This window comes from Panthera leo, chromosome E1 (assembly GCF_018350215.1).
Source record: "Panthera leo isolate Ple1 chromosome E1, P.leo_Ple1_pat1.1, whole genome shotgun sequence".
NCBI classification, from domain to species: domain Eukaryota; kingdom Metazoa; phylum Chordata; class Mammalia; order Carnivora; family Felidae; genus Panthera; species Panthera leo.
Window position 1 is genome coordinate 36,633,709 of NC_056692.1, and position 16,030 is coordinate 36,649,738.

Below are 16,030 nucleotides of genomic sequence, written 5' to 3' on the forward strand. Positions count from 1 at the left end.
GTTTTTTTTTTTAAATAAAGGAAGTTCATTCACAAGGTCTTCATTAGATGAGGTATGACTGACTGGGAACAACTTTCATTTCTTAGATATTATCTCTTCGAGCTGCACTGAACTGACACAGGATGAATCCTTCATTAGAAAAGGATTATCTATACTTTGTGTGACTAGTAAAACATTTGGGTTTGTGGGACTAGTTTCCCAAAGTGATGGTGCTTGAGTAAACCCCTCACTTCCTCCTTCGCAAAACATCAGTCACCATGATTGAGTTTTATGTTGGTCATAAAGAGAAATGGAATCACCTAAGAGCAGGATGAAGATTACAAACTGGAAGCAGTTAATTTGCTTAAATATTTATTGGCTCTTTGTTTACTCTCTGTTGGGAATGATGCCAGGCAATCAAGATAGTCTCACACATGACATAACCCTGTTTTTCAAGAAGTTACTGGGCCAGTGAGTGGCCAGACTCATGACCAGAGCCAGCATGTAGACCACTGCTCACAGATATCTTCTATAGAAGGTCTGAAATGTTTGATTTCAATTTGTTACATACCTGGAGTCTCACCATTTAGAAATTTATTTAGGCTCATCACCTTATTTTAAAATACAAATTCACCTGGAGGGTTAAGAGACTTTTGAGTGCACATGCATGTGCATTAGCCCTGTTTAATGGTTTTCTTGTAACTTTTGGTTAAGATGACTGTGCTTGGGAAATTCAGTGGCCAGTGAGTTGTTGAACCAACTTTTTATGTGTAATGAACAGTGTTAGGTACACTGAGGGTTATCAAAGCATCAGAGGATCCTTTTCCTTGGGAAGAATGAGGGCTTCAGAGACTCTAACATCTGTGATTTAAGAATGACAGAGCCAACATTCATTGCACATGCACTGTATGCCAGTCCCGTTGTCAAGGGCTTTACACACATTATCCCATTTAATTCTCCCCATAGGTGTGTGAGATGAATATTGAATAATCCCTATTAGCAGATGAGAAAACAGATTCAGAGAGGTAACCGACTTTCTCAAGGTTACACAACTGTTAGGGTCTGGAATTGGGATTTGAACCCAGGCGGTATGATTGTTGGGCCAGCACTCTTTTGAGGCTCAATTTCTTTATAAAAAGCAAAGAGTATAACTTTATTCATTCATTCATTCATTCATTCAATGTTTATTGAGCGTATACTATTTGCAAAGCATTTTTGTGGTGAATATGACACAGATTCCAGTCTTCCCGTAAATTATTTTTGAGCTGGATAAACCAAATAATTATACAATACATGCATCTAGTAGGATTGTTGTCCTGCATAAAAGTGCCTAATATAACCCATGTTACTTAATTAGATACCCCAAAAATATTCCCAAGAAACTTACAACCCAATGGGAAAGATGTAAAAGCTTGCATAAATAACTATAACTCAAGATATACTGTGGCTAAAGCTTTAGAAGAGGTACACATAGATTGTACTGTGAAATCCCAGAGAAAGAAGTCAGTTCTGGCTGAGGGGATCTGAGAAACCTTCAGGGCTATGAGATGGCACATGGCTTGGCTGGGGGTTGAAAAGGATGGGTTTTGGTGAGGTACATGGCACCCAGAAATATCAGGTACAAAGATACAGAGAAGGTAAAGTTTAGCCATGTTTGGGAACCAAAGGGTAATTTGGTTTCTTAAGCATAAGGAAGTAATTGGAGAGATACCTGGAAAAGATTGGATGGAACCAAATGTTGGAAATGAGAGCTTTGACTGGATTTGAGAGAAGTAGGTAATTTGAGAGAGGAAAGCTCTGGGCAGGGGTATGTAAGCTGATGCTTTAGTAGGGAGCTATGGATAGATAACATGTGAATCCTTGGCACCTGGGAGGTGGGAGATGGTTGCAAAGAGAATAGAGGGTAAGAATGTCAGAGTTTGCCTATGTTTCCTATGCCCAGAGAAGGAAGGCATATCATTTCTCCTTCTCATTATCTTTTGCTTTGAGGACACCAAGCTCATGTTTATATCCTTGGTTCTATAGCTGGCTTTGGTTTGTTATGGTTTGTTATGTTAAGCTTAATAAGCTTTTATGGATAGCCAGGTAACCTAACCATTTCTCGGAACTTTACAGAAAAATTAGCCAACTTTATGCTTCAACTTCTGAAATGTGATTGGTTTGTAAATGAAAGATTGTATCTACTATACTTCAGATCTGTTAACAAGATTTAATCACTGTTCTGTTTTGTTTTGTTTTTAAGATTTCATGGGTTTTTGAAACTGGCCCAGAATACTTAACACTATTATTTTGTTTCATTAGGAAAATGCATTCCAAGGTCCAAACAACTGGAAATGGAGCACAGACTATACTTGAACTGGGGCCTACCTGTCTAGAATTTTCTTAACAGACAACCATTGGCAAAATACCCGTTTCCTTTATAATGTTTTCCAAGCTTGCCCCATCATATGAATTACCTGAGGATCTTGCTAAAAAATAGTTTTCTAGGTCTCTACCCTGGAGATGCTAATTTACTAGGTCTGGGGTGATCTCTGGGAATTCATGTTTCAATAAGGGCTCCAGGAGAGTCTTAAAATCAGGCAAGTGTATGTAAAAATCTTTATCAGAAGTTTTTTTTTTTTTTTTTAAGGTAAGGGACTACTTTGGTTTTCAAATGAATTTTAATAATGAAGGGGAAGGAAGGAAGAAGGATTTGACAGGGAAGTGTGAGTTGAGGCTGTTAGTTGGGTGGTGAGGAGGGTCCCCCAGTATGATCGGGGATCATTGACAGGAAAATTTTACCAACAGGGCTTAAGACCAGCAAGTAGCCGACAACATTTTAGCCTAATTGACTTGTAGGGTGGGGCATAGGGATACGGTCAGCAGCAGCTGGCCTTGGTCCTTCCTTTGGCATGATGTTTGCCTACTGTCTTTTGCACTTATATGTGGCCTGGCAACATGTGGAGACATTTCTGATGCTGAAAAATCCCTTGAAGTGGGACAGAACCAAAGTCCTGGCCCCATGATGGGTCAGGTAAGTTCCAAGATTGACTGATTGATTGTAGTTGAACTGCTGGTGACCCCTGGTTCATATTGATACAGCCATAGAACTGGTCACATAGTCACTAGTCTTTATTTTTTTCTTTTCCTTTTCTTTTCTTTTCTTTTCTTTTCTTTTCTTTTCTTTTCTTTTCTTTTCTTTTCGTCATTAGCCTTTAGATCATGCAGTTCCATTCTTTATGATTTGGATAATTGGGACCCTCCTGTAAGGATTTAACTATGACTGCTATAGATACGGTACAAAGAAATAAATGGGAAAGTGATATTCTAGTATAGAATCTTGTGTAATTAGGAAAAAAACTCAAGTTGAGGGCAAAACTGAAACAACTTAAAAATGATCTCTGAATTTCTGTGTGTATCTCAGTTCCTAACTGGAAGAAAGTGTATATATAAGGGCATGAGGTTTTTGAAAATTTCAGTAAGTAATTCATTGTAGCTTTTAGAGTGGTTACCAGTAGAAGCCTGCATTTTAGATTCTATTTTTATATATTTAATTATTCAGATTTTGGAGTGGTATGAATGAGTGAAATAATATTATGTCTTTAATTAGGATTCTGTTGTTATTTTTCAATTAATCTGTGTCAGTAGCTTTAGCATTTGTATTAAATCATTTTCTTCATGAAAGCTTTTAATGAAGAAACAAATTGATTGTATTTATATATTGGATTCTTGCCACTACAATGTGTATTCGGTCGTGTCTTTTGAAGTATATTTTTGCCAGTCATATTGTGGTTATTTTTTGAAGCCAGTCTTTGAAGGGGAAAAACTCTTCGTTTGGATAAAGGTTTTAACTTAACAAAGCATTCTTATTTTTTCTCTTTCTCTTCTTCCTTGTCTTCTCCTCCTTTGGTTTTCTTCCTGGTTTTCCCTCTTGCCTTCGTGTGAGTAATTTAGAGGGAAATGAAAGCATCCTTCCCCATTTTCTTTGGGATAAAATCCATACCCCATGGCATTGCTTGGAGAGCCTTGCCTGCTGCCTGTGTCTCCAGCCTTGTCTCTGACCCCTCCCTGAAATGCGCTCTGTGCTTCACTTAGGCTGAACTCAGACGGCCCTTCTGTTTCTCATGTCCATTCACTTCCTTAGCAAGCATTTACTGAGCCCAATTTCTGTGCCACTGCGCCCTGAGGGCTCAGTGACATAGAGAGACAAGAGGACTGCGATGCAGTATTGTAGGTGTTGCTCAGAGGCATACACAGAGGTGCTATGGGAGCACCAGAGGACCACCAAGGGTTCACTGGGAGAAGAAGGGGCACGATGGAGAAAGTGTGCTGGCAGAGAGAGCAGAGACGTGTGAGAGCAGCAGTGTGAACAGAGGAGGGGAGAGCCTCAAAGCTAGAGCTGGGGTAAACCACTGCAGGATTTCAAGCAGGGGAATGATAAGACTGGGTTTGCACTTTAGGTCATTAGAATAACATGGTGGTAATGACATTACAGCTGACATTTACCAAAGGCCTGCCAGGTGCCAGGCCTAGTGCTCAGCTCTTCATGCGCATTATCTCAGTTAACCCTCCCCAAAACCATACAAGGCAGGTATAGCTTTTATTTCCATTTTAAAGATGAAACCAAAGGAGGGGGTGGGGCAATGGGCAAAATGGTGGAAGGGGAGTGGGGGATACAGGCTTCTAGTTATGGAATGAGTAAGTCATAAGAATAAAAGGTACAGCACAGGGAATATAGTTAGTGATGTTGTAATAGCATTGTGTCATGACAGGTGGTACTACACTTGTGGTGAGCACAGTATAATGTATAGACTTGTGGAGTCACTGTGTTGTACACCTGAAACTAATGTAACATTGTGTGTCAACTATAACTCAATTAAAAAAAAAAAGATGAGGAAACTGAGGCTGCAGCCAAAGTCTGACAGCTAGAAGGTGGAGAAGCTGGGACTCTGACCCAGACTTGTCTGCAAAGACTTTGCTCATCACTTCCTTCTTCATCAGCACTGGGAGAATGGGTCAGGGAGGAGCAGGGTGGCAGGTGGACGTCTTAGGATGTGGTGATATCAATATGAGTCAGGCATCTTGAGGGCTTGAATGAATCCAGCGTCTGTAGACATAGGAGCTAGATTAAAAGATATAAAGGGAGTAGAATTTACAGGTCTTGGTGTTTGATGGGCTGTCCACAGGAATAGAGAAAGAGGTGAAGAGGCAGTTCCTGAGTTTCAGTTGGGTGGGCAGAGATGTCATCCATTAAAACGGGGAACAAGAGGTAGGAGAGGTCTGAGACTGGTGGGACAGAGGAGAGTCCTGAGAGCAAAGAGAAGAATAATGCTATTTCCTGTTTTGGGATATTTTAATTGATTGTGAAAAGTCTCCACTATGTACAGACATTACAGTCAAGTCTTTGGCCATTGGTGTCTCTCCCTCCTGCCCCAGCCTAAGCCCCAGGACATGCCCTCCATCCAGTCTTCTCTTACTTTCTTGTCCTTAATCTCACAAGCCTAGAAGAACCTTAACCTCAGATCAATTCAACTATCCATCCACCTTCTCTGCTTTTATACTTGGGCAGCTACTCAGTGCTGAAGAAAAATTATGCAGTGGGACTTAGTAAGTCTTAGTTTCCAACCCCAGACGAGCCCTTAATGACACCTGGCAGTTACTTTACATGCTTCCTCTTAGCAACATTTCTAATTTCCTCTCCTCCCACCCTGCTCCCCAGTCCTTAGCAGATTTATCATATCACTCTTGAATGACATCATTGCCTACTTCACAAGATAAAAAAGAGGCTTGCAGGTTGGAAACCACTCAGAATCTTGCCGTATCCCCTTCTCAAACATGCCTGCTTTGGGCCTCTGCCATCTGTTCTGAGGGGCCTGGCCCCTCTGCATCCTGGGCCTGGCCTCTCTGTGACCCCCCCTCCCTCCCCTACCAGGCATCCTCCTTTATCTGATCCCAGATCCTCCCTCAGCAACCCTTATCTGCAAGCAGTAAGATAGGTTCTGGCATTAGCCAGACCTGGGTTCTTCTGGCCCTAGTTTTTACCTTGTGTGTGTTTCGTGCCAATCAAATCACTCCTGCACAATTTGACCATTCCAGCCAAACAGTCTCACAGTTGGGGCTTTCTGTACTCTCAGTCCCTCACAGTGTCTGGCAAATCGTAGAGATTTATTAATGTTTGAGAGAGTGAATGCAGCCTTCATAACTTGAGATATAGATGGTATGTTGGCATGTTAATGTTGAGAAATGCACTCTGCCTAGATGAGCTCTAAGAACTAGTCCAGCTTAAATATTTTTATGTAACATTTGCTTTCAGGTGAATAATGTGATCATGTTCAAAACAAGGTAAATACCAAAGGAATTTTCGAGTGAATATCATGTTTTTGAACCTGCCCCCTGATTCTGCACAAGATAAACTGTGGTAGCTTCACAATGTGGACTTCTAAACTTCTATGATGCAATCAGATAACCTCTCCATACTTCGTTTTCCCATCTATAAAGTGATGGCCTGGATTAAATGACCTTCAGTGTCCTTTCAGCTGTAAAATTCAATGAGTATAGGGTCCACAGTCACAGTGTCATGCAGATAGCAGTTATTTACTAATCAGATAACTAGGAGTCTTGGTGGTCCAAGAGTAGCTATTAACCTGAAGCAGGCAAAAATAAAATAAAATTAGGTTCCAAGCATCAACACAGACACAAATGGCAGAGCCCAAGATACTACAGTTTAAAACATGGTGATCAGCTGGATTTCTTTGTAGGTGATTGCTGCCTTGTTCTCTCCAACACACAAGTTTGGAACCAAAAGATATCTCTGGTTTTCCTCTTGACAGTCTATTCCCAGCCTGCCTCCAAATCTGTTGTCAAATCTCTTGTCCCTCTTCTTGGTCTTCAGTAAACTGTCTCTCAGGCTTTCTCCTTCCCCTCCAGGCTGCACATTTCTGCTGGTTTGATCACAGTGGACCTCATTCCCTGTCCTTAAAAACAAGCAAGCCAACCAACCAACCCAACAACCAGTTCTTCAGCTGCTCCCCTTTATCTACAGAAAGAAAAAAAAATCTAAACTCCGACTTGACATTTATAGTCATTTATTTGGTCACAATATACCTGGCTGGCATTTTTCTTTAATAGTTCATCGAGTGATAATTGGTTGCCTATTACACGTAGGGAGCATGGAGATTATGAGACATACAACCACAATTTGCAGTCCTGATGCTAGAACAAAGGAGAAGGGATATTTGAATGCAGGTTTTCAGTGATGTGGTGAAAGACCACAATCATTGACTAATTGAAGAAAGCGTGTAGATCTCTTACTGTTGGAATCCGAGTGGATGTTGGATTGACTGTGGCAGGGATTTCATGTAGTGGAAGTGTTATGGAAGACTCTAATGGTGAGTAAGGTTTTATTTATTTTATTTCTTTATTATTGTCTGGGAACAGACTTCCAAAAAATCAATACTGTCAACATTGGATAACAATGCTTGTTTATTATTTAATGAAAGTTGAATTGTGACCAGTTCATAAGTAAGAAAACATTGTGTTGTCTTCCAGAGTAGGTTTCTAAAATTTGTGGGTATAGACGACACCTGGGTGGCTCAGTCGGTTAAGCATCCGATTTCGACTCAGGTCGTGATCTCAATGTTTGTGGGTTTGATCCCTGTATTGGGTTCTGTGCTGACAGCTCAGAGCCTGGAGCCTGCTTCAGATCCTGTCTCTCTCTCTCTCTCTCTCTCACCCTCCCCTGCTCATGCTCTGTCTCTTTCTCAAAAATAAACATTAAAAACAATTTTTTTAATTTGTGGATATAGTCTCAAGACCACAGAAATATTACGTTCAAAAAGAGAACCTATGAACTTATGGCAGATCCTTCTGTTACATGAGTTACATGCTTCTCTGCTATTACCACAGTATTTGTTATTTACTGTCTTAGATTGACATCCATTCATGTATAAATATCTCATAGTTTAGACCAGATTGTAAGCTTCTTGTAGGCAGATACAAGGTCCTGTTCTTTTGATGGATTGAAGGTACTGGGTTAGATGGGGCACCAGCTCCCCTCCAGGGGACTTCCCATTCCTGCCTATTTCTGAGACTGGTGCCCCAACCCCTGGGTCCCAGCCTCTGAGGCCTCCACCAGAGACTTCCACCAGATGGTGCTCTTTTCCCATTTCTGTTCTTGGGTGTCGTTGGCCATATTACCCTTTGCCACTTGTCCATTCTTTTTGCAAGGTAGTAGATGAAACACTGGTACTAGAAAGAAAATTTGAAATCAAGTGAATCTTCCAAAGTGAGAAATGAAGTTTTAGGAAATATCTGTAGTGTACAGACTATTAGTATTGTTCACAAAAGCCATTTCCTTGGTCATATATAACTCTCTACATGTGGCTGATCAAGGCCATTTGCAAGGGTTTTGCTAGTGTTATCAACTTGCCATTGAAGCCCTGGTCAACCAGGTTTCCATTTGAATTCTAAGATTCCATTACTAATATCAGTATAACACTTCATTCTTGGCAGTATGTTTGGAGACAGCCATTACCAGAGAACAGAGATAGTCAAGAGGGAAATAGAAGTCATCTCTGGACCTTGAGTATCGCAGACAGCCTATCCATTTAGAAGGCACCACTGTTTTGGTATAAAAACCAAAGTTCAAATTTACATCCTTAAGAAGAGATTCAATTTTGTTTAGCAGGTGGCTTAACAAGACAGAGAATGTATGATGTGTTTTAAATTTCCATAAGTCACAGGTAAAATAACACCTTTAATACGTTAGTTGCAAAAAAAATTCATCTAGATGTTCTAGATTTATAACATTACAGATGTTGGCCTTTCTGGGTAGCTATTTTATAATGTCATTGCAACCTTATTCATCTAACCCAGAGGGTCTTATCATTTTGGAGGAAAAGAGTTATTGACATTTTTGGAAATCTAATGAAGTTTATGGACTCTTCTTCAAGGGAAAAGAAAACATAGATTGATTTTAACCCATAATTTTAGGGAGTTTATGAGTCTTCTAAAGCTCAACTATGGGCTCCAAGTTAAAGATGTCTGGTCTAACTACTCTCTGATGCTAAGCTGTCTGACAAAACAATTATACTTTCTCTTAATAGTAGATTTATTTCCTATATTACAGTAAATAGAAAAACAGTTAATGTGGAATTTAAGAGCTTGAACTCTGAGCCAGGGAGACCTGGATACAAATCTTGGTTCTGCCATTTAATAGCTGTGTGATTTTGGTCAAGTTTGTTGGCCTTCCTGAGTTTCAGTTTCCTTATCTGTAAAATGGAAATAGTAATAGTACTGCCCTCATAGGGTTTTGATGAAGGTTAAATAAAATAATACATATAAAATGTATACATAGCACAATGCCTAGCATATGTTAAGTGCTGAATATGCTAACCTTTGCTGTAATCAAGAGATGGAATTATTTTTCTTTCTGAGATATTTTCAGTAATAAAGGATAAAGTAGTTAGTCTTACCTACTTCACCAGGATCTATCTAATTAGCTAGCTGAGGGGTGAAAGCTCTGAGTACTTTAATCTCAATAACTATGTTCATTGGTTAGCTCCATAGTCAAGAATTTGATACCCACCCCAACTTTCCAGTCTAATAATTAAGAGTCAGTAGCTTCATTTTTAGCAGACATCTAGTGTTCTGTGACTCTTGAGTAGCAAACTAGATCAGTTTGTTTGCAGTTTGAAATATATCAGCAGGTGGACTCTATGTATTTTAGACACCATTTTGTCCATGGCACCAGAGCAAAACACTTGTCATATACAAGACATTCAACAAGTATTTGTTGATTGAGTGACTGAATTCTGTTACAATGGTAAAATGTATCTAGAGAAAAAAGTGAATTTTGCTGAGTGTTTTTTAAATTAGATTATATTTTTAAGACTTTCCTCCTCAATTTTTTATGAGAGTGCATGCTCTGGAACTAGTTGCTAAGATTGGAAACTTGTGTGCCTCATTACGCGCCGAGTAAACCGTGAGCAAGTTATCTCCCCTCTCAATACCTTGGTTTCCTAAGTTATTAAATGAGCATAATAATAGGGTTACACAGTGTGGAGGAAGTGGGTTCATATAAGAGAAGTATTTAGAACAGTGTCCAGCAATATATTCGAGAAATCTTAATGTTGTTATTACTGTCCTTGCTATTACTACTACTGCTACTGCTGCTGCTATAGATTCAAGATCCCCTCAATATGGTGAATTCAATTTATTTGCTGTTACCTTTCCCTAAGTTTCACTGAAAACCTAACTTAAAAACACAAGTAGAATGCAACAAATATTGCATTGCATGTTAACTAACTAGAATTTAAATAAAATTTGGAAAATAAAATAAAATAAAATAAAAAATAAAATAAAATAAAATAAAATAAAATAAAATAAAATAAAATAAAAAAAAAATAGCAAACTTTGTCTGACATGTAATGTAACTGTAAATTTTCTAGGCTATTCTGCCTAGCCGACCGTTAGGAAATTTTATTCTTCTATTTTCATTTTTTGAGGAACAAGTAAAGATGGATTTGTTTTGACTGAATGTGAAAATAATAATCATCAATATGGTTGCAGCATTTTCTCTCTGCTCATTCTGTGCTCATCTTTTTCCAGTTCCAAATATCATTTGCATGGACCTGATGATGTTGAGTATGGATATTGCCGCGGAGTGATAGCTTCCTTTTCATATTGAAGCTGAAGCTTCAAAGGGAAGATTAAAGAAGTGTTTGTTATCTATCTGCACAGGCCTGATATGAAATTCTCAGAGGCTTTTAGGATAAACACAACTCTGTGTGTGTGTGTGTGTGTGTGTGCGCGCACGCGTGTGTGCATGTGCCTATGCTTTTTCTTCTATATAATTCTATTGTGGTATTTGCATTTTGGTTTAAAATTTCTAGTTTCAGACTTGTTGGAGTCTCCGGCTAAGGGATAATTGTTTTCAGAATGAAGGAAAAGAATTAGAAGCTGTTGGCTGGATTTGACTAAATGCCTCCTAAAGAGCATAGAATTCTCTAGTGTGGAGTCATCTTTCCAGAGAATGTGATGAAGGCCATCTATAGGATATGTTTAATGAAACAAGATCAAAACTTTAAATGTGTTGTGTTCAGCAAAGAATAATCCATAGTGCCCTCCAGTGAGGGATGAGGTTGCTCACCTTCTCGCCTTACTTCTAAAAAGAAGTATCCTCTGTGAGCTGTGGGGTAGAGGTGTGTGTGTGAACAAACTTCTTGAGGGTTGTTGCACAATTAAGGCTTAGGGTAAGAAGAAGGGGGAAAGGTAGGGTAGCAGGATTGTTTTATACCTTCTGAAAATGAAGGGAACTAACATTCCACTTCATGCCATTCCACATCAAATTCTACATATGATTTTTATTGGCAGAAATATTTAATTACAACGTCATCAAGATTAAAGTGGATTCTGCTATTTAACATCAACTAGATAGACCTGCTACTTTATTTAATACCATTAAGTTGAATTATTTCTTAGTAATCAGCCTTCATATGATACAGCTATGATTGGCAAAAGCAATACTCTTGGTGGGGTGCTTGGGTGGCTCAGTCAGTTGAATGTCCAACTCTTGATTTTGGCTCAGGTCATGATCCCAGGGTTGAGGGATCAAGCTCTGCGTTGGGCTCCATGCTGAGTGTGGAGCCTGCTTAAGATTCTCTCTCTCTTTCCTTCTGCTCATCTCCATCCCCTTTAAAATAAAATTTAAAAAATAAAACATAAGCGTTATGTGAACTTATAAGATCTTCTTAACTAAAAAGAGAAAGCAGGAACCCAGGGGCACTTTACAGTAGGTAGAGAGGGGAACTGAAGATATGTGTGTGCATTGTAGTAGGGGTTGTGGGGGAGAGAGGACAAAAGAAGAGGTTGAGATCATCAATAACATATTTTGCCTACTTAATAATTTGCCAAGAGTTGGCCTTTAAACTGCCACAGCATGGCTCCATTTTTTTTCTGGGTCAATAAATGAGAACCACATTGGTTAGCAAAGTTCCTGCTGTTGCCTTCATATACATTTTGGCAAGAGAAGTGCACACACGCATGCATGCATACATGTGCGCACACACACACACACACACACACACACACACACTTGCACAGACTCACATTCTAATTTCTATTTCTATTGAATTGGAGGTTGGGTAACTATAGGAATCAGGGGCTAGAGCTGTGGCACAAGAGAAGATGGAAAGTTGCTCATCCCTTTGATGATTTGCTTGATTAGCTGTTTTTTATAGAAAGGAGTTTTATGGAAAAACTCTTCACAGTGGCCAGGTACAGTGGGAAGCTGCGCTGTCTGCCAGGGCGAGATTGACCCATCATACTAATTTATGCAACTTAAGTTACAGCCACTTTCAATCTCCATATGCCTTTATATCAGCATGGACACCCTTCTTCCCAGCTGTTGCTGCTTTACCCTTCCCACCTCTTCCTCTTATTCCCTCTCTGTCTTTCCACTGCACATGTCAGAGCTGTCCTGAACTTTCCCTGCCCTATCATCCAAGTATCTTACATTTCTCTTCACCTGATTGCCAGCCTGGAACTGTTCTGGGAAAAGAAAGGAATACGAGAAGTCAACCAGGAGGCTTCACCATCTTCTCTTCCTTATCTTTCGTAGTTTCCCACAAATTCATCTTGAATTATGGCAACATACTCCCCACTTATCTCCTTCTTTTCCATTTTCTGAATTTTTGTCTTATAAAGAAATAACCTAGATACTCACTGGGATGATACTCTCTCAAGTAGCCTCACCTTATTTCAGTTGTGGGTATGCTGGAAGACACTCCATTATTACCTATGTATTGCCTTTTTCTAAATCTTTTTTTGGGTTATGGATTTCCTTTAAGAATTTGATTTAAAAAATAACTCTGGACTCTCTGCCAAGGAAAAAGGTGCTCAAATGCACATACACATTCCTGAGACGTTAAGATGAGGATAGAAAAATATCCATTCTATTTAGTGGCATGGAATTCACTATGTCCATGACAGGAATTAATGTGTGGTTACTATAAGCAAGATTGGAGTATGTCGGGGAGTGAGTGGGAGGTGAGAAAACAGAGAGAAACTACAGACAACACTTCTTGAAAATTTCACTGTGATATGAAGGGAAAGAGGATAGCAGATGGAGGGATATGAAGAAAGTGAGGGAGGGTTTGCTTTATTTTTATACAAGCATAAATACTGATGGAAAGGGCCACATTGAGAGGAAGAGGTTGAATATATACAAAAGGAAATCAATACAGAATAATGTAAGGTTCCTGTGAAGGCAGGAGGAAATGGAATCCAAAGTACAGTAGACTTTTGTGGGTAGCCGCCATATATAACATTGCTTCTATGGGGGAAAGTGCTATTAGATTCCAAGTAGGTGACTTACAAATGATCCTTTCTGCTACTGCCATTTCATTAGGTTTAAGACTTTAAGGGTTGTTGGCTTTGCCAATGATATCCCAAAATAAAAGAGGTGATGGAATGACACAGTGAATTGTAAGAGCCCCAATCCTGGCATAGACACTCAAACGTTAGGTGACCTTAAGTCAGTTGTTTGGGTTTCACCTGTAAAATTAAGAATTTATGCCTAGAAGTATTTGAGGATGTTTTGGGGGGTGGGGGGATGCTGTTTGGCTGTCATTATAAGTGGGAGTGCCACTGGTGTTTGGTGCCAAGGACCAGTGATGCTGATTGTCCTGTAATACACAGGACAGGTCACAACAAAGAATTGTCATACTCAAAGCCTGTAGGGCTCCTGATGAGAAACTCTGGACCATGGATGGCTAGGTAACCTCTCAGGACCTTTCCAGCAATATGGTCAAAATTTTCTGAATTACAGTGAGTTAAATGTTGCCTTCAGGCCATTGAGAATCTTCCAAATCTCAGGGACGCTTTGGTTTTTCTCAGAGTGGGTAGTGGCGTGGCTGGTTATTGACTATTTAGCAAGCTTTTTGGGCTAGGTGCTGTATCTACCATATGTTTGACTTATTTCCATTCTTTTCCTTGTATTTCAGGTACTATTGGGATTTTCAGCCCCAAGGTGAGTGCTTTTTGACCATTTATGGTTTCACACTAAAAATGTGTGGATGGTATTGTTTACTTCTGTGTCTTCTAAACAAGCTTCTACACAGAATGGTATTAGCCATATCTAAGGAAAGTTAGTGGAGTGTTTAATTAACCTTCACCCTGCTGGGCTCCCCTGCCCTGCTTTTTAGCAACAAGAGGCTGTGATGCATCTGCCTTCTGAGTGGATTGGTACTAGATTATTTTATCAAACCAAAGCTATAATATGCTTTTACTCCTTGAGCTTTGTTAGATGCCAACAGGATCCAGTAGCATTCAAATAAAATGGTGGCCGAGTCCATAATAAAAACCTTGGGAGGGCTCCAACTCAGCTAATCCTTCATTTGCTCCAGAAATAAATTCCAGTTTGTTACCTCCTTGGTCACAGTGGTCTTCCACGCAGCCTGCCTGTCTGGCAGCAGAGAAATGTCAGAAATAGAGTAGTGTTGAAATTCCCACTAGAACAGTGTTATCACATTTTAATATGAGCCTCACTGCAGCCTCGGTGCTTCTAATTGCTTTCAAACCATTGTTTTCCTGCTTTTGCTTGATGAACCCAGCATCTGGCATGATTCTAAAAACTACAACAGACAGCTGTGTGCAAAATTAAAAAAAAAAAAAGGACAGGATTAGAACATATTTTTAAAAGGTTCAAAATTGGATTTTTTTTTTTGCCTGAATTCAGTTTGAGGGGGTGTCTTTCAACTATATGCATTTTTTTCCTTTTTAGTACTCTGATTGAGAATGTCAGAAACCTCATTCTGAATATTGATTATTAACCTATTATAAATGGGGGATTTTCATTTTTTCAGAGAATCACAGAGTGTTTTAGATCAAGCTTGCAAATAGTTTTATGAACTATTTTGCTCTAAAACTTTTTTTAATCAATTGCAAACTTTTCCAGGTTTTTTTTTTTTTGCTCTTAATATTGTCAGTGTATCCATTGTCAGTTAGCAGTAATACCATAGAGAAATTCAAATTGTGAGGAATGATACTAGTTATATGAAAATTTTAATTTTCCTAGCTCACACTTTTAGTGTATTTCAAGTCTATATAAGGTTTTCTTTAAAAACAGTCAGAAATAAATACCTTACACTTTTAAAGGCTTTTGACTCTTGTACATTGGTTGTAGTATTTATAATATTTTTTAAATTTATAGTATTTTAAATAATGTGATGTATTACTGTGTATCTCACTGTCCTAAAGCATTTATGGCTAAAAACATAGACTGAGAATAGAGAATTATATGTAATAATGTAGCAGTTTGCTTTGCAGACTATGAAATATGCTCTTCAGGCAATGGCCCTCTATAGTTCAGGGTTTAACAGATGTTAACCAAAATCCACAGGGGCTAGAATGTGAATGTGAACTGGCAGAAACGAATGGAACTGTGAGAGTAGAATTAATTACCTAAAGGAGAAATAAAGAATTGGTGTCAGAGATACAGCATAGTAATGTGTTGTGAAGAGAAGATACTTTGGAGTTTAACACAGGAGACTATATGGGACCACAGAGACAAAGGGCAGATCTTACCAGATTCTTGTAGTGGTGGCATTGCAGTCACCTTCCAGTTTATGGCAACTTCTACACAGCCTTTGTCTCTTAGAGGACAGAGGTAGAGTAACCAACGGAACAATTGAAGAGTTTACTTAGAACAGACAACTCTATTTGCTTCTCAACAATGATTGGATATAGGTAGCAAATTCTTTGCTCATTTGGAAGCACAAGTAAGGAAAGATCAAGTTGGAAAACCCATACTTATGTCTTGGCCCCAGCCTTGCTCTTCCCCCTAAGACATTTTTTTGACGGAGTATCTTTTACCTTGCTCTTTTGATCAGATCTTAGCTGATTGCACATTCAGAAACTGGCAGAGTGTGCGGGGCAGGGGGGCACTAACAGGTCTCTGGAAGGCACTATAGGACATTTTAGGGATATGAAAAGAATAAGAATATGTAAATAAGAGAACAGCTGGCAAAAGAATTTAAAAAGCCCTGGAAGACTAGGGAGTATTGGGAAGGGA

General features: G+C 39.2%; 1 protein-coding gene across 1 annotated transcript in view; it reads left to right on the plus strand.

The window, feature by feature from the left end:
- The window catches only part of SKAP1 (src kinase associated phosphoprotein 1), a 278,148-nt gene that overhangs the window by 45,181 nt on the left and 216,937 nt on the right, over nucleotides 1–16,030 (plus strand). The window contains exon 3 of the mRNA XM_042914773.1: nucleotides 13,962–13,987. Coding sequence (XP_042770707.1) covers nucleotides 13,962–13,987 — 26 coding nt within the window. The remainder of the gene's footprint in view (nucleotides 1–13,961; nucleotides 13,988–16,030) is intronic.